Below are 26,357 nucleotides of genomic sequence, written 5' to 3'. Positions count from 1 at the left end.
TACTTTTATGTGCGAGTAAACTGCAAAAATTATATACATCTTTTCACACGAATATATATAAGATAAGTTATAAATATATATATATATATATACATGTAATAAATATTTTTGCTTTTATTTGTCAAAGCAAATAGTTGAAAAAAGTACGAATACAAATATAAAATATATGCTTGTGTTTAAAGCAAATATTTGCTTTTATATGAGATTACGGAGAACATGGTGGAGGGATAAAACTAGTTAATATGAAACGTGAATTATGCACGTACATGATTATTTACATTTACGCTGACAGTGAGAAGGAACGTTTACGAAAGAGGAATACAAAATATAAAATAAATGTTTCTCGGTAAAAACTAGACTGCTCATACGAATTGTACACGATAAGCGTTTTTGCCGGCGATATTGTTACTTTTACAAATAGCTTTCATCTTTTGCTAACAGTATCTGCCTCTCAATCGCGTATTACTCATCTGGCTATCCAGAATGTCCGATAAGCGAGCTTTCCCGACAGCACGTTAAAATGCATCGACTCTTTATTTAAATATATCCGGCGTGTCTCGATAGGATCCTCTCTCCCTCTCTCTCTTTCTCTCTCTTTTTCTCTCTTTTTTTTCTTCTCCTCTCGTTGAAACATCCGCAACGATTGTGTTCGAGGAGCATGACGGGTGGGTGGGATCGCTATGTGGATATCGTTAAGAGGCAGACAGACACGTTCGAATCTTTCTGCGATTTCGATCGTGCATGGGGGCCTTAATGGACGCGCGTGACCAACCGTCCTTTACTTGGCGCGCCGCGCGCTGTCAAAGTCGTTGACACCGGAGGAGCCGAGATCATTGATCGCGCGCGTCGTTTGCACATACGCGTACGAGAGCTACTCGAAACAAGACCCGTGTACACGGTGTATTTCAGCAAAAAGCATCGATATCTCGCGAGGCCGATAGATCACCAGGAATAAAAAGTAACGTACGCGAAGAGTACGTGACGGGTGGAATCGAACTGCAAATTGTGATATGTATATATGACTCGTGACTTCTTTTCGTTCTCACGTCGTGACTATCGATATATCAGATGTGGCGTATTAATTTCGGCAAAAAGGAAGAGAGATATTTTAAATATTTTTTTTCCCCATTTTATTATATATTATAAAAGTTTGATGAACTTTGATTCGGTTAAAAAATGGCGGATGAAACCCAACTCTGTTGATCTTGTAACCTTGATTTATTGATGTATGCAAATCAAAAGTAATCCAATAATCTCGAGTGACACGAATAATTGGCGTTCCCATATGGGCGTGAGAGGGAAACTGACTCACTCGCCACTAGTCAATTACATAAATTGAGGTCCGCAAGTTACATTAATTAAGCGTTTAATTCTTCGTTAATCCCACGGAACGCTACATCACGTCTTATGCCCTAGACAAAGTCGGCGTTTCGACAGCGCTAGATTTCTGGTAATTTAACAACGTCAAGGCCCGGGGCCGCGGGTCCATGAGGAGAATATTACGCTTTGAATATTTTAATGTATCTCAAAAACGGAATTTGCGATCCATGTTTAATTAAATTAGCTTGATTTACATCAAATTATAGACGCGTTTAAATTTCTAAAAAAGAAAAAGTAAAATTAAACCATTTAATTCAAATATAAACTCTCTGCAATTGAAATTTGATTAAAGCTTATTCGATTAAAAATTTTATTATACGTATTAGAGGGAAAGACGGCTGCTTTTGAAGGGACGATAAATTAATAAGAGAACTTAAATATACGGGAGAAAGTTAGGATCTTGAGATGCAGTACGCTGTACGCCACGGCGTTCGCAGTATGTTTACGACAATTTACGATGCACTTTATAATAGCGCGAGACAGGTAAACCGCAATGCTCAAGTTTTGCTAGCGGTCGTTTTACATCATTGCTCGATGGACTTCACAAAAGGTTCAGGACGCTTTGTGCGTGGGAGTGACTAAAAAATATTTTAGAAAGATTAATTTCTCTTTTTTATAGATATTTTCTTTATTGTGAGAATTTTACGAATTTTTCTGATACAAATTTCTCGATAAATGAATAAAAATTTCATCAAACGTAGCTATTTAATCACGTAGGTAAAAACAAATTGTTTGTCATTCGTTTATACTCGTAAAGTCGAAATCCCTTTTGAAAAGCCCTTATGCGTATTCGACGTAACATATGTTTGTAATTAAAATGTGCGTGAAAATGAAAATTTTTGTAAATGAAAAATTGACTGAAAAATCGCCAACAAAATTCCGAGTACTTCTCTTATAGCTTCGAGGCACTTTATATATGAACGAGACACGAGCCATTCGGTTTTGTGACTCTCGCCCCGAGAGACTCAAAGAGAAAGAGAAAGAGGCGCATTTTGCGCTAGCCACGTTCGCCTCGTTGACGGCTATCGCATCACTATGCGCCCGGTGGCCCTACGGTAAAATTTTTGCCGCAGAAGCGCATACATTGGACGTCACGGCGTGACCGTATATTATGTTACTGTGGAATTATTCAATTTTAATCCCGCGTCACTGTGCTTGCGCGACCGCAAGATCTCTCCCATGCGCTTGACACACGTCTTTTCCTTTTTCTCCCCTGGCATGACTCGTTGCCACACGTGCACCGTAGTCAGATACGATCACGCAATACAGAATGGAACGTGCGTGCGGATATAAATAATCGTTTAAAATGTTACCTTTAAAAAAAATAAAAATAAAGGCGCAAGCTTGTTGAACTTTTATTACTCTTTTTCTTTCAAAACTAACGGCATCAGAAAACTGTTCATTGAGAATAAATATTATGCGTATAAAATTTAATTCTTTTTTTTTTATTATTACGTTTGCACATGATTCAATTTATTTGTATGATTAAATATTACCTGCAAAGTATTTAATAATACCGCACAAGTTTAATTACGACGTTAAATTGATTTTTATCAATTCGACGTGTCGCTACAATTTCTTATGTCACGATGTCGAATAAAATCCGTTTCTCTTTTTTCCCTTTCAGGAATTCTCGGTGATTGTCCGCCGGTACATCCACCTTACGGAGGGATAATAAGAGAGAGGGTTCTTCAGGACGGTACTCTGCAAAATATATTCTCGTGCGATCAGAGCCATAGACTCAAAGGTCACAAGGTGATGACTTGTACCACCAACGGTTGGGATCATTCTGTTCCAAAATGCGTGCCTCGCGGTAAGATACTGACTTCTATTTTAAACGAGCTTAAATCTTTTTATATGATTGCACGTCGCCATTCCTTTGACTCAATTGACGTCCGTTCATTCACGTAACGTACTCATGATTAATCGCATCCTGCTGATTACACGATCAAAGTATTTGCGTCGTGCATCCTTGATAATTGCAACATACGAACCATATTAATGGGGAAAATTAAACTTCTTTTTTAATAAAAAGACATATCTCTCTCTCTCTCTCTCTCTCTCTCTCTCTCTCTCTGTATGCAAAGGATATTTTTTACTTTTAAGACAATTACTTTCTCATTATTTTCAATCGCGTTATCTGAATAATATCATTTTCATTCACATTGTATCACATTCAATCTATACACGCGCGCTCCAATATCTTAAACTAGGTTTACGATTCGAGTGAATGAACGATTTGTACGCATCACGTATAATATAATGTCTCTGGGTATAGTCCATAGCTATGAGGCATTATACTAATTTGATCGACATAAGTCAATTAGTCGCATGAAAGGGACTTAACTCCTCATCAGCCCGGCAGCTGTGAAGCTTCGACGCACGTGTTCAATAGACTGACGGACAATCCGTTTAACGCGAGACATCGAGCTATCGAAATAAAGGGGACTCATGTTACTAAACTCGCTCTTAATACTGTAACAGCGAGTGGCGGTTTGCTTACTCAATCGAGACGATCGAGTTTCCGATCGATAGATAGAGATAGTCGAAGGACGACTAAATTCGCTACTCTATTATTCGATGTTCGTTTCGTGATCTTATCGTTGATGCAAATCGAAGATATAAATTCAATCTTAAGAATGTTTTGGCTATGCAATAGAAACAACAAAAAGCTATCAAGCTTTAAAAAAGCATTTCTCACCTTTATATACTGTTTGGAAAATTAAATAGAGCTATATTATAAAATTAAAATACTAAAAAATGAAATTAATATAAAAGGAAATTAATTAAATTTTTTTAATCTAATTTTTAATTAAAATTATTCTAATTAAAATCTAATTAAAATTGTTCAAAAATTAAATACAAAACTGATGATACATATATATATATATATATATATATATATATATATATATATATATATAGGATTTATATATACATAATATAAAATAATAAACGGTGTTGATTATAGTTTGCTACAATTTTTAATAATTTAGTAACTTTTAAGCAATGTAAGTGTAAATTTAAATTAAATTTTGCACAAACGTTTATTAGAGTTTTGTCAATACATGTGAAAATTTATATTTCGCCGGCAACATTTTTTTGTCAAATTTGTCAAAGAGGACCAAAAATGCAATTTTCCGTAAGAACTATCCGTACTAACTTTAATTTTTCATTTAAATAATTTCCAAATCGTTAAAAGAATTGTGCTCAAGTCTTTCACAGATACTCAGAAAAAAATAGTAGAACAGTCTACGAAATTTTCATGCTTCTGTCAATGTTTTAACATATGACCAATACATTCTTAACGTAGCTAAACAAAAATACTAAAAGAAGAAGAGCTATTTCTCTTGATAATATAACTATTATACACATATGCAGATATTTCAAAGTAAATAAATAAAAAATCGCGCATTGCAAATAATTAATAATTAGTATACAAATCTGTCTGTATCGTTCGATTGGATATTGGTATCGCGTTATAATAATAAACAAAGTTAGAGAATTAAAATTACATATATTTAAAACCGCAGTTTTACGAACTATATGTCAGAAAGTCTCCGAAAGTTTCGAAGAACAATTTACCCGAGACGCCCCTTCCTATGATTTGTGGAAACACAACTTTACCGTGGGGGATTCAATTTTCACCGATGCTCAAGTTATCGGCATATCTTAAACCGGAGGGTTGGCACTGCTCCCGATACTGCGGATATATATATATATATATATATATATATATATATAGAAGGTGTCTCCTACTCTTTGCACTTTCCCTCAAAATCTTGAAGAACCAATAGAAAACTTTTTTAATTGAAAAAGAAAACGAAAAGAGAAAGTGAAAGAGAAGAGATAGGGATTATCTCGTGGTTGTAAGTTTCATCTGTTTTATCAAATAAATTAATCTCTTATCTATTTTTATATTTAAATAAGTATAAAAAATTTTAATGATATTAATAATATAGTATTTGGATAAACTGATCATTGTAATGTCAATTGCGCGAATGAGTCTGACCATCCTCTATCTCGCTACTCATCTGTAACATTGTGGACCGGCAAACCCGATTGGGATTCCTGGGAAAACTCGCGGGGGTGGCGTTTCGGAGTTTCAGGAACGCGTCTCGTTCCATCGTGCGTGCTATTGGCCAGTGGCACGAAATTTGCCGACACGGCATAGCTCGCATTCGCCTCGTTGGGGATGAACCACCAAGTCATATACCGCGCGCACGGATTATACGCACATATACATACATCTCGTATGGATTTAATCAGGACGCACGTTGATGAAACACTAAAAAAGCTTGCGTTTATTAAGCAGATGCGGATGCCTATGAATTACTCGCAACATTAGAGATGATCGATGAAAACTGATTGTGAAAAATAAAAAAAAAATCAGAGAATCAAAAGTTTTATCATTGAAATTTTTCGACGCTTGATTGATAGGTAAACAAATTGGGAATATTTTTTTGTTTTGTTTTGCAATAGTTCATATCTCTTGATTAAATGGGGACAGTGTAAATTTTTATGGAGACTATTTTTGATGGATCAACGTGAATCACAGGTATCCTAATCATTTTGTACGTTATTCGTTTGATATATGAACGCGTAAAGAATTCATTATTCGACGACAATTTCATCTATACAGTAAGTATGTATCTCCAGCGCGAGGGACCATTGTATATATATATGTATATATCTCTGACAAAATTAATTCTCGCGTCTTTCTCCACGCGCGATACGCTACTCGAGTATCTCTGGAAACATTCTATTTAAAGTCCATTCGCGATGAACACGTATGAATGTGACAAGAATTTAATTAAAATTCTCTTTAATTATAATCAAACTAAATGAATATTTTATTTATCAGTGTAATAAGCGTACAATGCGTCGTTTCTTTCTTCATCTGCGAGTATTTAAATTAATTAATCACTGCTATGTATTGCTAGATATATCATATTACACACATTAATCGACACGCGAAATATGACAAGCAACTTAACTGACACATATTGCATAGAGAACAAGAAATACACTATCCCTCTCTTTCTTGGCGATCAACCGATCGTTTCGGATGAGAGCGAGTTACAAACTGCAAAGGAAAATCTAAAGGCGCCGGATAGGATGGATGAATTAAAAAAGCATAAAAAAGAAAAGGACGGGAAGAAGAAAAAGAAGAAAAGGAGGAAGCCAGCGCGCGAGAAATCCTTGTCAAAACTACCGGCGAAAAGGCTAAATGAAACTGTGGTATCTCAACTAGATATCAGCTGCTTTATAAAAGCTTTCGGAAAGAGACGTATTAAGGCTCCTTTGATCGAGCATGCTTACCTCGCCAAGTACGCCAGGTTGGTATTCGCATCGTTTAAGATAGTTGCCATTTCAAAATGATGCAAAATTAATTTTCATAAAATCCGCGAAGGAAGTGTCAATTTTCAATTTTTATTTCTGTCATTTTATTTTCTCTTATAGCTATTGTACATTTCTTTCCGCAGACCTTTTTTTTAAAAATATGGCACGTTCAGAGACATTCGGGATAATAGGATGCATTGTTTTGTAGAAGGAAGAACGTACTGCCGCCGTACAATCGATACCTCGTTGCGGTTTACGAGTGCGCGAATGGTTACGTGTTCGTGGATTCAACGACGGATAGGCTTTTTTGCAGCAATGGCACTTGGCTCGGACGTCGTCCGAAATGCGTGAGGGAAAATCGTAAGTCTAATTAAAAATCCTTCCGCCTCATATATCGATGGCATAATATTATAAATATAAGGAAATAGCTTGTATTTATATGCGTCGATATAATTTTTTAATATACAAGAATCTATTGTCAAATGTATATTTACTGTCTTAGAACTGTCGATGGAAAAAGTGAAACGTTGCGATGAGGGTACAGGTGAATGCGAACATGTGTGCGAGGATACGCCAACCGGTATAAAGTGTTCCTGTTTCGATGGCTTTCGAGCTAAAGGAGCTTCCTGTATAGGTAATCCATACACCTTACGTAGTGCCAGAGCGTATGTAGACTTACCGTATTGCATATCCAACATTCTCATATTTTTTGAGAGAAAATCAAACTCAGGTATATATCTCGATATCTGATATTTCCGCCCTGAAACCCGCGTATACGTTTTTTTTCATATCGACTGTCCGTCCCTATCGATTCGTTTGTATTCGCCGCATTTCCGATATTCCTTCAATGTCCCATTTTTCCACCGCACATTCACCGTTCTTAAATTTTCCCAAACTAAACGTTAGAGAGAATAAAGCGCGATATTCGCGTCTGGTAAGAGAGAATGATTTCCGGCGGATGTATAATACATAAATATACGACGGGCATAATTTTACTCGCTCTCGCGGGTAAACGGACGTCCGCATAAACATCGCCTTGATAATGGGATTATTGGTTTTGGCACGTATCGGATTATTTAAGAGTCGGATTATAAGCATATCTCGGCCGAGATCGAGTTTAAAAGCTGTTATCGGCTCCAACAGTTTCTCTATGTTTACCAGTTTTCTGTTTTTCTTCTATCGGCTGCAATATGCAGTATGTTTGCGAATAATATCGTTAGCTCGATGATTGCTCGATCAACGCGGCTCCAATATTAGCACGCGATCACCCAGCGGGCGTAATACACAATTATTGCTATTAAATTTCTCGCTGTGATAAAATGATAATATAAATATCGATATATCATATCATGGTCACAGATAATTTCAAAGGAAATTGTTATTATAACATTATAATCATACAATCATTCATCATTATGTCATTACATGATAATCATTCAACGGTACACGCAAATTTGTTTTTTAATTTCATGCGTAACTTTGTCATTTTATCAGCATCAAAGTGACGTTAGTTATTCAATCTCGACGAAAAAAAAAAAAAAAAAAAAAAAAAAAAGAGGGAATAAAAAACGCGCAGTTATAAAGCGTTTATCGGTCGATTGTTCTTTGTTCCTCGATATTTTTTAGACATCGACGAGTGTGCCGAAGGTTTAACGAAATGCACCGATATCTGCCGCAACGAACCCGGTTTCTACTCTTGCGAGTGTCATCGTGGTTTTCAGTTGGGAATCGATGGTTACTCTTGCCAAGGTTAGTCCATAAGAAAGAGACATTCTTGAGAAATATTTCTGTTAATTTTTTTTCAACTTAAAGCTATACGTTCTTAATTTAATATAACTTTTACATCTATCTTTTAATATCTCTCTTGGGTTAATAGAGTACAAAAAGCACGTTATAAAGCGCTGCAAAAGTTATATTTGATAAACGAGACTGTGAAAACTGCATACATATTATTGTACAGATATCAACGAGTGTCTCTCAAACAACGGGCACGGACCTTGTCAAGGCAGATGTCGCAATCTCATAGGTGGTTACGAATGCAGTTGCGCGGATATTCCTGGATACAAATTAGCTGCTGACAATCACACTTGCGAGGACATCGACGAGTGCGCTCTGAATAACGCAAATTGTTCTCATATATGCTTGAATACACCTGGAAGTGCCTTCTGTCTCTGTCCGGACGGTTTCCATTTAACTGAGGATTGGAAGACTTGTCAAGGTGCATATAAATATCTTCCATGTCACTTTCAATCCATTATTTTAACTTTCAACTATTTTTAATTTTATATATATATATATATACATATATATATATACTAAGTGATTTTTTAAAGGTTTAATTGTCTCGCAATCTGTTTGAGAATTATTATAAATAGATAATTCTTTTTCATCAAATTTAGATGGCTAGTTCGAAAGTTCACTGATATATTATAAATTATCTGAAATTTTTCTCATTGGATTAACATTTCACTGAAATTCTAGATCTACATTATAAAGTTTGAATTATCTTTTTCAGACGTTGATGAATGTAAAACGACATCAAAGATTTGTACAGAAGACACTGAATGCGAGAATACAGTGGGATCGTACAAGTGCATAAGTAAAGTACATCCAAACATGGTAACAAAGATCCTTCGAGAAGAAGATTACGATAACGAGAACGAAGACGAGAATGACGACGACAGTGATTACGGAGAAGAGATTACCGAAGTTCCGCAAAATCCACGCAAGTGCGAGGACGGCTTCAAGAGGAAGGAAAATTTCGAGTGCGTTGGTAAGCGTTGGTATCCGATAAGATAAAACTTTTAGAGAAAAAAGGTTTCATCGTCTCTCGCGTATGCGAGTTATTAACTGACTTTACGAATATCAAATTATATCTCTCGCTTGACTTTCTCCTTTTTTCAGATATAAACGAGTGCGTCGAATCGCACGGTTGTCAACACGAGTGCGTGAACGAGCCGGGCCGCTATCGTTGTACCTGTCACGATGGTTACAAACTCGCGGAGGATGGTGCGACGTGTAAGGACGTGGACGAGTGCGCGGACAAATCTCACACGTGCTCTCACATCTGTCACAATACCGTCGGCGCGTACACGTGCGAGTGTCCTCGGGGATTCGGCCTGATGGAGGACAATGCGACCTGCGTGGAACAGAGGACCTGTGCCGGCCTCAAGAATCCTTGCTCCCACGTCTGCGAGGACACCGAGGACGACGGGCCGCGATGCATCTGCCCAATCGGATATCGACTGTTGGACGATCGAGCATCCTGCTTGGACGTCGACGAGTGTCTGGAGAACGAGCACGATTGTTCGCACGAATGCGTTAATATCCCTGGCAGTTATAAGTGCGCTTGTCCGCAAGACATGAAGCTTCTCGAGGACGGTTTCACATGCGGGAATTCTATGTGTTCCGAAGGGCTTAGACGAGACGACGGCGACGAGGATGAGTGTCGGGACATCGACGAGTGTCTTGAGGGCGATCACGAGTGTTCGCATTTGTGTCTCAACGAGTACGCGACCTATCGTTGCTCGTGTCCTTCCGGATGGATCCTGGAGAACGATGGTCTCACCTGCGCGAGGCTCAATCCTTGTTCCAATTCCTCGTGCTCGCACTTGTGCATCGCGACAGATTCAAGTTATAAATGCGAATGTTTCGCGGGTTATTTTTTGGACGTGGACGGCAGCACGTGTAAGGACAAGGACGAGTGCGAGAGCGAGAACGATTGCAGTCACGATTGCAAGAATCTCGAAGGATCTTACTCGTGTTCCTGTCCGACAGGATTCAAGCTTGGAGAGGATAATCGTACATGCATCGCTGTCATTCAGGATGAATGTACAGAGTCCCAAGGGAATAACAATAATTGTACCTGTCCTGCGGGATATTCGTATTCGCATAAAGAGCACGTCTGCGAGGATATTGATGAGTGTCAGGACGGACGGCAACATAAATGTTCCCACGATTGCATTAATACTAACGGCTCTTACTTTTGCGAGTGTCCTTCCGGTTGGCGTCTGCAGAAAGACTCTAGGACCTGTCAGCAACTGTCGAACGATCCTTGCGCCCAAGATCACGGTTGCTCACACACGTGCGAGCAGAACGATGAACGGATTCGCTGTGGCTGTCCGGAAGGACACGAGTTACAGGACGACGAGAAGACTTGCCGAGATATGGACGAGTGCTCCGATGGATCTCACGCGTGCAGTCACATTTGCGTCAATACCGAAGGAGCTTATCGTTGCGAGTGTCCTTCAGGATTTCAATTAATTAACGATCACAGAAACTGCCAGGACGTCGACGAGTGTTCATTTGAAGATACTGGCTGCTCGCACGGATGCTTAAACACGAACGGCGCTTTCAATTGCACTTGTCCCGAGGGATACGAGCTGCTGGACAATGGCAAAACCTGCGAGGACATCAACGAGTGTATCCAGAATAACGGAGGGTGTTCGCATTTATGCGCCAACACGGACGGTGGCGTCGAATGTGCGTGTCCCGACAACTACAAACTGTTGAAGGACGACGGCAAGACGTGCGTTGAAATAAACGCGTGTTCGATCGACAACGGAGGATGCTCGCATTTCTGTCTTCACGAGAACGGCCGGGCGTCCTGTTCCTGTCCGCCCGGAATGACCTTGTCCGAGGACAAAGCGACGTGCGCGTACGAGAACGAGTGTCTGAATGAAAATAACGGCGGTTGTTCCCATCTGTGTTATCACGGGGATGGAAATGTGACTTGTGCCTGCCCACTTGGTATGATCCTGGCGGAGGATCGGAAGCTTTGCGTACGAGAAGATGGGTGTAAGATCGACAACGGCGGTTGTTCTCATTTCTGCCACGATCACGAGGACGGTAATGTGACATGTTCGTGTCCGGCGGAAATGTCCCTGTCGCAGGACGATGACACTCTCTGCGTCCACAAAAACCGATGCTTGGTTGAGAATGGCGGATGCTCGGACATCTGCATCTTCGAGGAGGACTCGATCGTCTGCGAGTGTCCTGACGGTTACCGTCTGTCGTCGCGGGACAATGCAACTTGCGTGGACATGGACGAGTGTCTAGAACTGCTTGACAACTGTACTCATCGATGTCTCAACACTCTCGGTAGTTTCGACTGCACCTGCAACGTCGGTTTCACGCAGAATTCTCAGGATCCGACTCTCTGCGACGATATCAACGAATGCGAGAGCGAGAACGCGGCATGCTCGCATACGTGCATTAATCTCGTAGGTTCCTTCCAGTGTCTGTGTCCGACGGAATATATCTTGGAGCGAAACAATAGAACCTGCGTATTGATGAATGGTTGCAATCGTGACAACGGCAATTGTTCTCATTACTGTCATCAGGAAGAAGATCCCAACGGGGTTGCAATCTCGACCATCGGTTGTTCTTGTCCGTTCGGTTTCCGTTTGAAACGTGATCTTAGAACCTGCGAAGACATCAATGAGTGTGAGGAGTTTGAGAACGACGTGGAAACAGGCTGCTCTCACACGTGCATAAACACCGAGGGCGGTTATCGTTGCGAGTGTCCCGCCGGCTATATCCTCATGCCAGACGATAGGAAGTGCGTGGACGTGGACGAGTGTCTGACCGATCTTCACAACTGCACCCACGAATGCGTGAACCTGCTGGGCAGTTACACGTGCGCCTGTCGCGAGGGACATTACTTGCACGTCGATGAGTCCACCTGCTTGGACGTGGACGAGTGTCAGGAACGGAATGGCGAGTGTTCCCACGTTTGCGTCAACACCGTCGGCAGGCACTTCTGTTCCTGTCCAACGGGCTACAACCTGTCCCGGGACGAGAGAACCTGTGTTGACGTCGACGAATGCGTCAACGACAACGGTGGTTGTGAACGTACGACATGCGTCAACACTGTGGGATCCTTTCGCTGCGAGTGTTTGCCAGGTCACGTACCGCAGAACGGATCCTGTCGACCGTTCGATCCTTGTCAGGACGAGGGTAACGGCGGCTGCGAGCAGATCTGCGTTGCGGTGAACGGAACCGCGGTGTGCTCGTGCGAGAAAGGTTTTCAAAAAGGCGGGATCGATGGTACCGAGTGTCACGATGTCGACGAATGCGAGGGACAGCATGGCTGCGATCATATCTGCGTCAATAAACCTGGTTCTTACGAGTGCGGATGCAAGGAAGGCTTTCAGATAATAAATTCTACTTGCGTCGGTGAGTGAGACACGTATGATAAACCTATTCTATTAGATTTTAAATTATATAATTACGCCTATCTATTTTCGAATTAGCTGTTATTATTATTTTCATCAAGGTGGATTTTTATTTCTTTAGAGAGACGTATCCTTTTCTTAGCAAGACATTCGTGAGACGAGTCGCGTACAAAATAATAATATATAAAATAAGGAAAAAATTATACTAAATTTCATTTTTATGTAATTTATATTTATCATCGTTTTAATAGATTTTTAATATGCTGATTAAAATTCTGCAAAGGAAGAATGTATGGTATCGTCACTTTTGGAACGGATAACGCGCAACTCTTTGCTACACGGTTTTGTCGTGCGTTCCACTTTTGAAGCTTGCTACAAAGTTAGACTCGCTTAGCTCGGTTGAAGTTTTCGCGGAGCGAAAATATGTGTATGTGTGTGTATATATGTGTATATATGCTTTTTAGACGTCGACGAATGCGCGGCTGGTATCTGCAAGGGCAACAAATGCACCAACATGCCAGGCGGTTATCGTTGCGAGTGCGAGGCGGGATATCGATTCCACAACGATACCTGTGTAGGTTCGTGCGGAAACGTTTTCCGAGAAAAAAAAAAACCACGTCACTTAATCGTACTGAACTGAGTTTACTTTTGCGCAGACATCGACGAATGCATCGAAAGGGCGCCTTGCGACGAGAAATGCATCAATACACCCGGTTCGTATTATTGCACGTGCCCTCTTGGATATCAGCTGCAAGAGAACGAATGCGTAGGCAAGTTATAAGGCATTGTAAAATATGGTAGTATTACCTAACAAAGGCACATAAATATCGAGTCAATACATAAGCTTTATATATAGTTTTATTAAAAAATTTATTTGTCGTTTTATATAATATTATGTATATGAGAGAAGCAATAATATACATTAAATAGTAAAAAAAATTTATTAAATAAACTTAATAAATCTTAATCTATCTTTTTTTTTTTTTTTTTTATTTTTAAATCTACTTGCGAATCGACTTGATAATATCTAGCCTTTCGATTTCAGTTTTTGTTTTGCGTAAAATTGTGTGATTTTTTTTTTTATAACATTGATTCCGAAAATTTAACATTAGATATCGACGAATGTAAATGGCATCGCGACAAATGCGATCAAGAGTGCATTAATACCGTGGGATCTTTTATTTGCGCTTGCCGTGCTGGATACACGTTAATTTCGAGGTAAGACCTAAACAAATATTGCTACAACGACAATAAACTTAATAGAAATAAATTAAGATGTTTCTTTTTCTTTCTAATGAAATGAAATTCTCCCGTGGGATTGCATAAACAGGAGACAATGCCAAGATGTGAATGAATGTCTAGATCGAAATGGTGGTTGCACCGGCGAGTGCATCAATACCGTCGGAAGTTACTACTGCACTTGTAGTGTGAACTTAGTGTTGGCACCCGACGAGAGAACTTGCGTCTCGCCGATGAGATGTCATGCCATGGAACCTCCTTTACACGGAGAGGTACGAACTATTGTGTGTAAATATTGCAAACTTACATCCATTAGGTGCAAGATTCGAGTTAAGAAAAATATATCTGAAATACATCTTAAAATATTTCTTACTTCTTTCTCATATACTTATTAAATTTCTACATGTTTCAATATGTTTGTACTACCTTTGTTTTTTAATTTTTAATTTTATAAACATATAATTTTATAAAATTGCAAAGAGGACGATATACATTGGCCGAAATTATCTGAAATATTTTTAAAATTATTTTGCTCTCGAAATTATATTACCCAACCCAAGTTATATTACTTTCTCTAAACTCAAACAGATTAGATGTCCCGGTCACCCTTCCGGCGCATCCGTCTACCCGCAAAGTGCCAAATGTCACGTTCGATGTCACGAAGGATTCCGATTGGAAGGGGCGCACACGAGACACTGCGTTAGCGACGGCCGATGGAACGGGAAAGAGCCTATCTGTCTGCGTGAAGTTGTGACAGATTCTCTTTACAATCCAAGTAACTTAGTCTCCTTCAGTTCTACAGTTACCGAGAAAAACGAGAGACGCTGCAGGCGTCGTAACTTTGCGTGAAATTTCATCTAGATTTTCGGTCGATAAAATTTTTAACAAGCTGACTGTTGAATTAAGAGGCGATACTTTAATACGGATCGTTACTTTCACTTTATCGTTTCATAATCCTTTTGTGCGTCGTTATTCCGAAATTATCTAAAATTTATCTTCGTTTCGAAACCAAGCTTCTTATTAAGATGCGCTTGCACATCAACATTTTTCCTGAGACTCGGACGTCGTTTCTTTGGGGAAGGAACGTTTAGTGGAAAAACGTGAGTGAGACGCGTTTATGCGCTTCCAATTGATTTTCTCTAAAGCTTGTTCTTTCCGATAAATGCATGAAGGGTAAGCGTATTCGAAGCGCGATCGAACGTAAAATATCTATAGGGTAGGGGCTAGAGTAATCTAACGGCGAAAATTCTCGGACGTGTTAAATTAGTCATGCTCCACTCGGAAACAGCTTTTAATATTACAAAGTTCTTGTATAGATGTTGCCTGCTAACGAGATCATACGTTAACGCTGCCTCTTAACGAGCTTACTCGAGCTGGGTCGGCGGCTTTTTACGTTCCACTCTTTTCCTCCCGTTAGTTTCATCCGCTTTGCCCGCTTTTTCATGCCCGCGCACATTTTCGCGGTTCTTCTTCGCGGCGCTAATTGTTTCGTTTAATGGAAAGGAGATTTTGATTCTACCCTTCTACCGTGCCATTTTAGGTTTTTTTGCAGACATATCCCCGCTAATGTAAGGAAATCAACTTTTGAAACAATTTAAAGCCACTCTTTCTAAAATCTAATTTACTCACTCTTTCTAAATATCTTGTATCGAACAAGTTTTTACGATTACTTTATATATAAGTATTTTGTCAAAGGCTATAGCCGGATAAGCATACTAAAAGTGTCCCCGACGAGTTTTGAAATAACATTTAGCCTGTCATGTCTTTACTGTAAAAAAAAAATTGTCCTCAAAATTTCAGCACCCTAACTTTATTATTTCTCAAGTTATCGAGAAAAACATCATTTTCAGTTTTTATTTTTCTTTTCTGTAAATATTTGAGATGATTCTATTTCAATTTTTTTTTAATACTTATCAACAAAAGACACAAAAAAAATTTTTTTATTAATCTCGAATAGGAGTTCGATTTTTAAAAAAATAATGAAATTAAGAAATGACCTTTTTAACATGTTCCTTTCGAGGTTCAATCACCAAACTTTTATAGAATTTATATGTCTATTTATATGTCTCAATAATCTGAAATTTTTTCAATTTTTTCAAGTTTGTGCAACATGATGAGAAAAATGGAAAATCTTTTTTTTATTATTTTTTAGTAATAAGACGTAAAATTATTTATTTTCTTGTAATAATTATACTAGTAATTATAATAATTGTAACAATTGTAATTATACTGCAGGATAGAAATATTTCTTATGCAAAAAAAGTTTAAAAGTTTATCTAAAAGTTGTAATTTTTGAGAATTGTTTTTGCATAAAAAATATTTCTATTTTGTAGTGTAATTATAACCATTACAATTATCGTTATTACTCTTATCATTACTATTATAATTATAAAGAAGAGATCACAAGAAAAATAAATAATTTTCCGCCCTATTATCAAAAAGTAATAATAAAAAAAAAAATTTTTATTGTTTTTCACCATGTTGCACCAACTTAAAAAAATTGAAAAAATTTGAGAGTATTGAGACCTATAAAAAGAGTATTTTATAAAAGTTTGATGATTGAACTTCGAGAGAAACATGTTAAAAAAGCCATTTCTTAATTTCATTCTTTTTTTAAAAGTCGAGTTTTTATTCGAGATTAATGAAAGCATATTTTTTTGTGTCTTTCGTTGATAAGTATTGAGAAAAAAATCGATATGCGATCATCTCGAATATTTACAGAAAAAAAACAAAAACTAAATATGACATTATTCTCGATAACTCAGGAAATAATAAAGTTAAAAAGCTGAAATTTTGAGGAAAATTTTCTTTTACAATGAGGAAATGACAGGCCAAGTATTATTTAAAAACACGTCGGGGGCATTTTTTGTATGCTTATCTAGCTATAAATAGCCTTTACGATCTTCATTTTTAGTTACTAGATTTTCTACTAGAAAGAAAAAAAGCAAGTTTTAATAATAAAGAAAAATAACTTAAATTGATAAAAAATTATCTATTGTGAAAAAAAAAATTGAACTCTTCGGATCTCTATATATTTAACAGTATTGTTGTAATATCGTACACGCGATGTAAAACGAAAAAGGAAGCGTAACAAAGTTTGCACACGCGATGGGATATTTCCCGACGTGTTAAAGTAACGCCTCTTATAAGAACGCAACGCGACCGTGTGGGAAATGCGTTCCAACGTAATTACAATATGTGGAAATTGGGCTATCGGTATCGGGAACTTAACAACAATCGACTTTATGGCCGTAGACATGCCACGGCCGTTCGTGAGCTGCCCTCAGGACATGGACGTCGAATTGCCGGCTAGGCAAAACACTATACGGGTAACTTTCCCTCAACCAAAGTCCAACATGAACTGGTGGAGGTAAGAAATATACGTATAATTATACTATAACTATAATGGAACGTGTAATTATACGTAACTATATAATTGGGCAACGTCCAAATCAAATCTAACAAGTTTATGACAGCTTGCTCAATTCATTTAAAATATATCATCGCGTTTCGACGGTATAATATTCCTTGTCTATTTTAATTCGCGAAATGTCGTATTATGTTTATTTTATATAGTTAATTTAAATCCGGAAATTAAATATACATTTAATATTTCTCTCTATGCTTCTACCTTTCTCTATTAACGTATAGACGAGAATAATATTACTTAAATATTGAACGAAGCAAGTGTATCATACTTACCTAGTTACATGTACGACATGCTGCTCTCTTATTTCCTTTTTTCCCTCTTTAGATACGTACACGCCTCACCCCCATGGGCAAAGCAATTGCAAGCGGATCTGCCAGCGGGTACGACGGTCGTTACCTTTACGGCATGGTCGCCGGTCTCTAATTACACCAGCACCTGTAGAATTGTGATAAGAGTACGCGGTAAGTCTCGCGTATAAGAGGAAACAGGAATGAAATCCGCTTGAGATCTCCCCCAAGCTCCTTTTTCTTATGCTAAGTATTTTTGCGGCAGCGCATTTATAAATAAATGAGCGTATCAGTGTACCAGTGTAACCAGATGATGATAATAAAATATAATAATTATCACTATCAAAGAACAGAATCTTATTAAAATCTACAAGTATTAAGAAGAAGATATAATCCGATTCGGAGAACGCGCCGAGATTGATCTCATTCTCTTTTCTCCGATATTTCTCTCTAAAGTTAAAATGAGTAAACATAAAAATTAAGAGAGAGAGAGAGAGAGAGAGAGAGAAAAAGAAAGGAAAATTTAATAGCTAAAGTAAATCTTTGATTTTGTAGATTATTAATTCAGAATCCCGAGAAGCGTGTTCTCTTTTATCGATACTTTTTTCCTGTAAATTCATCTATTTTTTTTTCTCCAAGAGAAGAAACTTTTCTCGCATCGAAGAGTGGTGGCAGGGGCAGGTTGGACGGGGGAGGGGGAACCACAATTGATCAGAGGACGGGAATCAGCCGGCACTCGTCGAATCGGTTCGACGCGGTAAACTTTAGTTTCCACGGCAAAGTGCACTCCCGTCCCGTCCCGCTTAATTACTCATTCGGAAAGTTCGTGAAACTCGCTTTAAGCAAGTTCCTTCCGCAACGCAGCGGCTGGAAGAAGGAGCCCGGCGCGGCGCGGCGCATCGCGCCAAGAGTCGATATGCGATTACGCAGAATGAACTCGCGTCGATCGGACAAACTCGTGGAAATTACGCGGCAGCTTCGAAACTCTTAATGGCTAAATAACCGTTTCGCGACCTCGTCTGAATGTTTTCGCCTTTAATCGATTTCCCCAGCCTTTATCCCGCGTGCGATTGTAGTCTCTTTCTATATATTTCCGAATCCAAATTTCTCTTCCACCCCCCCCCCCCTCACCCCCTTCACCCTACTTTTTCTATTTTAAACACAGATGTTACTCTCTTTTCAAACAATTTAATCTAGACTTTCTGTCAAAAGTGCCTATATTTAAATCTCTAAGTGGAAAACTGTTCATTGAAGTATAGGAACTCAATACTTATGTAAATTCAACTCATCGAAATCCTCTAGAATCTATAAACGTCAGAGAAATGAGGTTGAAAATAGGAACAAAATTTCGACTTGGATTTTTATGCGAAATTAAAAGGGGTAATGGATCTTTTAAAAGAAAGTTCGATTACTCGGAAACGCTGTGAGATTTTTTTCAGATACGGAAAATCCCAAGGTTACAATGTGCCCGACGTCCTTCGAAGTCAGATTGAGTCCGGGAGAGCGAAACCGTCTGATATTCTGGCAAGAACCGACGTTCACCGACAATGTCGCCGTGGAGCACGTTTATAAGACGAGGGTACGTGGCACGTATTTTATATCACTATCAATCTTCAAATTTGTTCAATTCTCCGTAAATCGCAAATCCGAGTGTGTATCGTAGACGACATTTTTCACTTTCCCGTCGCGTCGTCGCGTCGGTCCAAGTCTCAAAGTTAATTAAAAGTTTGCCGTTGACAATCGAGCATATTAATATCGAACAAAGATACCGGCCATTAATTATTCGCTCATGTTTCGAGACTCGCGAGAGGACTGCTACTCGATACGACGAAAAGATATCTGCGATTTTCTTCGCGGCCGCGCGTATCTTTGTAGGAAAAACTACGGGCCGGACGATTAATCATTGTCGAGCCAACGCCCCTCCCGTCTTCCTTTTACTTTTCTCGCGTTTTGCCGTGAAAAGGGTTGTACGTGTACTTTATTAACGTAATAACAGGGATTACCCTGTCCCTGCGCGATAACCGGCGCACACGGATAATTGGTGGCTTTGCGCTCCCTCGATAGCGCGGGGTTATAAATGGTCCTAGACATTATGCAACCTGTGACAGTTAATCTGATTAGGCAAATTGAAACGAAGCTCGCGCGAGTAAGTAGCTGCTTCGTTAATCGCGTATAAAAAAAAAAAATTTTAATATTGTTCGCCCTTACGCGATTTATTCTTGGCGCAACGCGTCGCGCGGAGAGACAAGATATTGGTCAATATGTCTTTCGTGTGTGTGTGTGTGTGTGTGTGTGTGTGTGTGTGTGTGTGTGTGTGTGTGTGTGTGTGTGCGTATAGAAGATATTTTCCTGGAAGGAAATTTGCATGCAATCGCGCGAAAAGTTAATTATCGTATATCTCGCATATAGGGTCCCGGACACGTGATGTATCCCGGCGTTCACAGTGTGCGCTACGTCGCCTCGGATGCAGCCGGAAATCGAGCCGAATGCCATTTCTCGATACACGTGAGAGGTAAATTTACGCTATTGTGCCCCTCCCCTGTCTCTCGCGAGAGACCGAAAAGGTCTCACTGTCAATTCTTTTCAAATATGAAATATTGTATTTTCTTCTTTTGTATAACATACACACACACACATATATATATATATATATATATATATATATATATATATAACATAATTGAGAAAACGATTGATGAAATATCGTATTCTTCCAGAATCCGAGAAGGATCATAATTCTGAAGTGAGTATAAAACATTCTTTTATCCGATCTCTCGTTTTTCTTTAAAAATATCGGCCTTTACGTATTAATAAATTTATTACGCGCGCACGAATACGGCGGGACAAGACGGATAAATTGAAATGCTTTTTTCCCTCGCGAAAATATCGAGACATCAATATCTTTTATGATGGTGAACATTTAAAGCGAAACGGTTTTGTCGCGCGCCAGTCTCGAAAGAGACCCTTTCAAGGATATAGTCGTAGATTAAAGCGCGAGAGAAATTCATTGTGCGAGACGGGGCTCAATGCACTTATCTCCTCGTTTAGCCGAGATTCTACAGAAGAAAGATGCTGATGTGTCCCGGCAGACCGCCCCAGCCCGTACCGAGCTCCTCTTACAACGTAAGTAGACGAAAGGGATTTTTCACGATTACGCAAAGGGGATGTAGAATGTAAGAGGGGACCGAAGAGGAGGTGGGGGGGGGGAGGGGTGAAATAAAAATTCCGGCTATCCTAATACCCGATTTGTAGTGGCAAATACCGAGCGGTTGTTACCTGAGATACACCAGAATCTTCTCGGGGGCTTATCAGCGGCATCCGGAACGTTGGCAGAACGGTTATCAGGATGCTGGCGCTTCTTATCGCGAACCTCCGCCCGTCCAACAGACCCAGAGTCGCCCAGACATACCGTACAACAATGATAATTGTAAGTTGTAATTCAGATAATGTGCTTTCTTTCTATCGAAGTAAACACACTTATTAATGCAAATAAATATGAACATAATGTTTAAATAATTTAGAGAGAGAGAGAGAGAAAGAGAGAGAGAGAATAATAATTATTTTTCTAAAGAGACAATAAAAAACTTGTTTTAAAAATAAGAATGTATATAAAAATGTACGATTTGACACTGTCAAGAGAGAGTGAAAGTCAATGAAATTTTTTTTCAAGTCATAACGTTAAAACATATGTAAAAATATGTATATATATATATATATATATATATATATATAAAAATATGAATGGTAAAATATAAAAATGTACACATATAAAAAATATATATACGTTTGTATAAATATACATACAAACGACGAAACCATTAAAATACGATGAAAATCGTATGTACTACCTCGTCGGTGTCATAACCATGATCGATAGTGTGCCGAATATTCTAATCTGAAGTAATTCAAATGCAGCTACTAGGGAGAAGAGAAAAATTGAAAAAAAAAAAAAAAAAGACAAAGCATAATCGAGAGTATCGCATTGAGCGCTCGATTACAGGAGATACTGCTGTTGGCAGCAGCCCGCCGTTCCGAAGGCGGCATCGATCGCCCGGAATTTAACAGCCCGCGATCTAAAGACGATCTTAAGGTGAAACGTGAAGCGCGAACGACGAAGGAGAACGAGTTGCAATACGACGACGTGCTGGAAAAGCAAGCGATCGGAATGTTGAACGTGCTGGCGCCCGGGAAGCTCGTCTTAACCCTGCAATCGACGCCACCCTTCGTCGTCGAGAGTGCCCTCGCTTTAGCCCTGACGATCTTGTTAGCGGCGCCGCTGATCGTGCGCGTTTACTTCCTACTCGTACGTGCCTTCACGTGATAAATTATCTCGCTCCAATAGATATCCGAGCATGTAAAAAGTAGGGGGGGGGGAGGGTATTGGCATGTATGGTATGAATGTAAAACGGTACGCGACGGTACAAACGGTATAATATTTTTATTCGTGTTTTTCTCGGCGCATTTCCCTCCCTTGGCAGGCAAAAGCCAAGAGAGCATTCGGAAGTCGTTTTTATTCATACACGACATAGCGACATGTGCATGCGCTACCGACGTGCCACTATCTCGCGAAACGTTCGGGAACGCGTTTTAAAATGGGCGGGTATCGATAACTCGCACATCCGCGCGCTTCCGCGGGTGTTCGAGCGGAAGCACTGGTGGACTGTAAATTTTCCAATTTCTTTCGTGAGCGAAACCGCGATATAACCGCTGTTTGTAACACAATGCTGGTATCACGACACCGCGATTCCATTCAAGGCGATGTGATCGAGTAGTCGTAGCGGGACGTATGTTATTAAGTTAGAAAGGAGGAAATTTTCTCCACAAAATCAACGTCTCTCTTATAAAAGTGTGCACAATTACGGGGAGCTACGAAAATAAGATTAAAGCGTAACTCGCGTTGAAAAATTTCCTCTTTCTTTATATCTACGCGACTAGATGTTTTTGGGAAATTTTGCAACGTTCGGTATTGCACACAGGAACCGTTGAAAACCTTCGATGGCAAAACAATTTGGCCCTCTCGTCGTCGTCGTCGTCATCGTCGTCGCCATGACAATCGTGTCTCTCGATCATTAGTGACGCATTATCCGGCTCGGATCGCGACCGATTCCACTTCGAGTTCCAGTCTGCATCTGGAATCGACTCGCAAGATGAATTCCATGTCGGTTTTAGAAAACAGCGACGGCATGTCAAAGATTTCGAGCCGACTCGGGGAACAGATCGGAGATCGTAGATCGAAGAAACGCTCGTCGTTGAATCGTCCTTCGTCTTTGGCGAGGCATCCGATAATCGATATATCGAATCTCGATTATAAAGCCTATCGTCACAAACTTATAGAAGCTACCCTGAGGAAGCAATACGACGACTCTCAACCGCCCGGCGACGTCGTCTTGAATTCGCTGCATCTCAACTCGGCCGACTCGGTGATCGGGGCGCGACTCAACGATCGATACGATCACAGCTTTTTCGATTTTCTAGAGGAATATTATGATGTTACCGAGGCAACGAGCCGAAAGAACGCCGAACTTCCTCGTCCGTTGGACCATTTTTTGAGCAAAGGCACGCGAAGACCAAGGACTATCGAAACGGAAACGGAAACGATTCCCGACGAGAGTATCGTATATCGATCTTGCGTTCGCGAGAACGATAGGAATGATTTTCTGGAAAACGACAATAGCAAATTTGCCAAATTGCCCGATACGGATAATAACGGCAACCCATACGGCGTTCATTCGTTATCGCGAAGCATTTCGCTCGAGGATAACGTCTCCACGATCCTCGCCAGGAGCGATTTAAACTCAGAATTGCAAGTATCGAGAAGAGAGACGATTCCGTCGCGATCGCGTGAATGCGCCGCGAAAACGGGGCCTGGAGATAGCACGGGAAACAACAATTCGCCACCATTTGCCGATTCCAGCACGAGGAAGGAGTGGAGGACGAGGGAGCGACCGGCGAGTGCCGGAAATGCCTCCATGTCACCGAAAGGCTGCGCGTTATCTCGAGCTGTCACGTCACCGCCGAGGTGGAAAAGCGCAACGAAATCACCGAGACCCGAGACAAGCGCGACGAAGAAGAACTTGGAAGTTTACTCCACTGTCACCGGGTTCCCGTCGTCGAACAAATGTCACGCGGAAACAGGAAAATCGAACTTTATATCAGCGAGTTCCAGCGAGGTTGTCAGTATTTGCAGCGATTCCAGCAGCAAGTGTCGACGCGACGAAATGTCGCGTCGTTCGCGCGAGTCATCCATCAGCCCTAGGAATCGCGCGTCCTCGCGGCCCCCTTGGATGTCGGGGAACCTCCACGGGACTTCCTTCAACAGAAAATACGGAAATATTAGGAAGAATCCGGCGAAATGTACGAAGGAGAGGCCGGCGAGGTCGATGCGTGAAAGCGGCTTGTCTTGTCAGAGACCTGCCGTTTCAAACCGGGAGGACCGTCCGAAGGAATCCGTTGTAAGCCGTAATCCGGGCCCGTCCAGGCAAAGAGCGGCGAGTTTTATCGCGTCGCAAGAAAAGAAGTTTATCGGCACGTCGATCGAGCAATGTCGAGAACATCTTACGATGTCGGGGCAACGTCAACGGCAGGACGACAAATTGAAGGATGTCGGAAGCGCCGCGCAAGCGGAAAGTAACGAGCGGGGGCAAACTTTGAAGACTCCCGACTCGGCCGGGGAGGGAATATCCGCGATTACCCGCGATAATGTCACGTCGTCTTTATCGTCAAGAGCTCAAACGCAAGTTTATCCAACGCCCCGAGTCGCCGTCTCTTCCGTTCACTCACCACCTGCAGTTTCACCAACGACTCGGATAACAGCCCAGCCGAGATTAACGAACCGACGCGATGAAGGATCGAGAAAGGATCATAGGAATACGTTGCCAGGACGTTCAAAGTCGCCCAACATTCTGCAAGATCAGTCGGAGAGATTAAATCGCGGGGAAAGACGATTAAGAAGCGCGGAGAATCCATCCAAAGGCGCGTCGCTAAGCCCAAAGATTGAATTATCCGTCCAAGTAATAAACCCCGCCGACGATACCGATAAATCCGCGATCCCCGATGATGGGAAGCACGCGCAGCGAGCTATAACCCGGATCGATCCTCGGGGGAATCTAGGGGCGGCGGATGAGGGCAATGAAACTCGACCGGTCTCGAATACCAAAGCGGCGGCCGGGAAGGATATAAAATCTAATAACATTAACGGCGTTAGTCGGTCAAAAGTTCCGAAAATTATGCAGAATCTGCGAACCGGCGTCATACTCGCAGGCGCGAACAATCTTCCCAAAAGCGATAAATCCGACGTTTCGACCTCGCATCCGGCGCGAAGAGATGCAAATTCCGAGGCGAAAAGCGGATTAAACGGCGCGAAATTGCATACTCGATCAAACGACGCGGTCGACAAAATGAAATGCGACGAATCTTCGGCTTCGAAAGCATCGTCGATCCTTCGCCAAAACCACACCGATCACGATGACGAAACGAAAGCGTGCGAGCAGGATATCGTAGGAAAAGTCAATCCGGACGATGAATTGCAACTTCCGCGACGTGATTCGAAAATGGATCTCGTGATGAATTCAGGTTTAAAAAGATATATTAAAATGTTGAAACAGACCCTTCTTAATGACAATGATAATAATAAAGAGGACGTCATATCGTTGGCATCTTTGAGCCTTTCCGACGCTATTCTGTCAGAACAGAAAACATCCTTGTCGCCCGAAGAGACTCAAGAATTAAAAAGTGTCTTGAATAAGATTGAAAAAAATCCCGAATTATTATGCAAGAAATCGGATATACAGAATAGTTTGTAAAAATATTACATGTATCTTTTGTCGACACAATATTTACATCGCGTGTTTTCGTATGTAATTATTATTATAAGCTTTTGTTATATACAAAACAATTTGCAGTTTGTTAGGCATTAAGCCAAACGTAACGAATTTCAAATGTAAATTTGTTTAAATTGATAGTAAGAATAATTAAAACAAAACACAAAGAGCAAAATAATTGGCGAGCAAACAAATAGAATCGCAATCGATGTTTATATATCCCCTGGTATTATTTTATCTTTATCAAATCGTATATATATTGCACTAACAAATATTATATTATGTGTACCGTCCGGAATAATAATGAGATTGGTTTTCCATATAGAGCAAAATTTAAACTGAAAGTCATTAAATATTAATCGTATGATGAGAAATTAATATTTTTGCATCTGCGGGAAAAACACTCGTAATTTGATTTTTCTATTAAATAATTTTTTTTCCAATTTTATTATAAATTATTGCTCTTTCAATTTTGCATAATTTTACTAATTAAGAAACTTATATATAATTTCTCTCTTATTTTCTTACTTTTTTTCGTATTACTTTGCGTGTACAATTGTAACGCCAAATACAAACTCGGTGATCATTCAATAGCTCAATTTACAACGAGAGTTAATATCTGTTACGTAACAATGAACCGACGTGGCTAAGTGTTGTTGGCGAACCGCAAAGTAGTTAATGA

At 40.1% G+C, this 26,357-nt stretch overlaps 2 protein-coding genes across 4 annotated transcripts in view; both read left to right on the top strand.

Annotated features, from left to right (window-relative positions):
- Positions 1–26,357, top strand: part of LOC140670291 (uncharacterized) — a 41,310-nt gene that overhangs the window by 6,789 nt on the left and 8,164 nt on the right. For 2 of the 3 annotated variants that reach the window (XM_072900862.1, XM_072900858.1), the window contains exons 2-21: positions 3,008–3,193; positions 6,395–6,719; positions 6,932–7,083; positions 7,226–7,357; positions 8,350–8,472; positions 8,684–8,941; positions 9,239–9,496; positions 9,628–12,900; positions 13,364–13,477; positions 13,556–13,669; positions 14,012–14,117; positions 14,230–14,410; positions 14,727–14,913; positions 17,394–17,508; positions 17,893–18,029; positions 19,295–19,434; positions 20,265–20,367; positions 20,573–20,598; positions 20,904–20,978; positions 21,108–21,282. In XM_072900862.1, coding sequence (XP_072756963.1) covers positions 3,008–3,193; positions 6,395–6,719; positions 6,932–7,083; positions 7,226–7,357; positions 8,350–8,472; positions 8,684–8,941; positions 9,239–9,496; positions 9,628–12,900; positions 13,364–13,477; positions 13,556–13,669; positions 14,012–14,117; positions 14,230–14,410; positions 14,727–14,913; positions 17,394–17,508; positions 17,893–18,029; positions 19,295–19,434; positions 20,265–20,367; positions 20,573–20,598; positions 20,904–20,978; positions 21,108–21,282 — 6,180 coding nt within the window. Of the gene's footprint in view, positions 1–3,007; positions 3,194–6,394; positions 6,720–6,931; positions 7,084–7,225; positions 7,358–8,349; positions 8,473–8,683; positions 8,942–9,238; positions 9,497–9,627; positions 12,901–13,363; positions 13,478–13,555; positions 13,670–14,011; positions 14,118–14,229; positions 14,411–14,726; positions 14,914–17,393; positions 17,509–17,892; positions 18,030–19,294; positions 19,435–20,264; positions 20,368–20,572; positions 20,599–20,903; positions 20,979–21,107; positions 21,283–26,357 lie in introns of those variants that run through there. The other variant, XM_072900868.1, reaches the window with a different exon arrangement.
- Positions 21,684–26,118, top strand: LOC140668097 (uncharacterized). The gene is made up of 3 exons (XM_072896704.1): positions 21,684–21,692; positions 21,856–22,158; positions 22,832–26,118. The coding sequence occupies exons 1-3, from the start codon at positions 21,684–21,686 to the stop codon at positions 25,655–25,657; spliced, it is 3,138 nt and encodes a 1,045-aa protein (XP_072752805.1). The 3' UTR covers positions 25,658–26,118.

Source organism: Anoplolepis gracilipes, chromosome 1 (assembly GCF_047496725.1).
Source record: "Anoplolepis gracilipes chromosome 1, ASM4749672v1, whole genome shotgun sequence".
NCBI classification, from domain to species: domain Eukaryota; kingdom Metazoa; phylum Arthropoda; class Insecta; order Hymenoptera; family Formicidae; genus Anoplolepis; species Anoplolepis gracilipes.
Note: the sequence above shows the minus strand (reverse complement) of the source record. Positions and strands in the feature narration are given on the sequence as shown.

Coding starts and splice junctions, on each gene's coding strand:
- LOC140668097 (XM_072896704.1), top strand. Junction 22,159..22,831: donor TGCGCGTTTACTTCCTACTC/GTACGTGCCTTC, acceptor TATTGCACACAG/GAACCGTTGAAAACCTTCGA.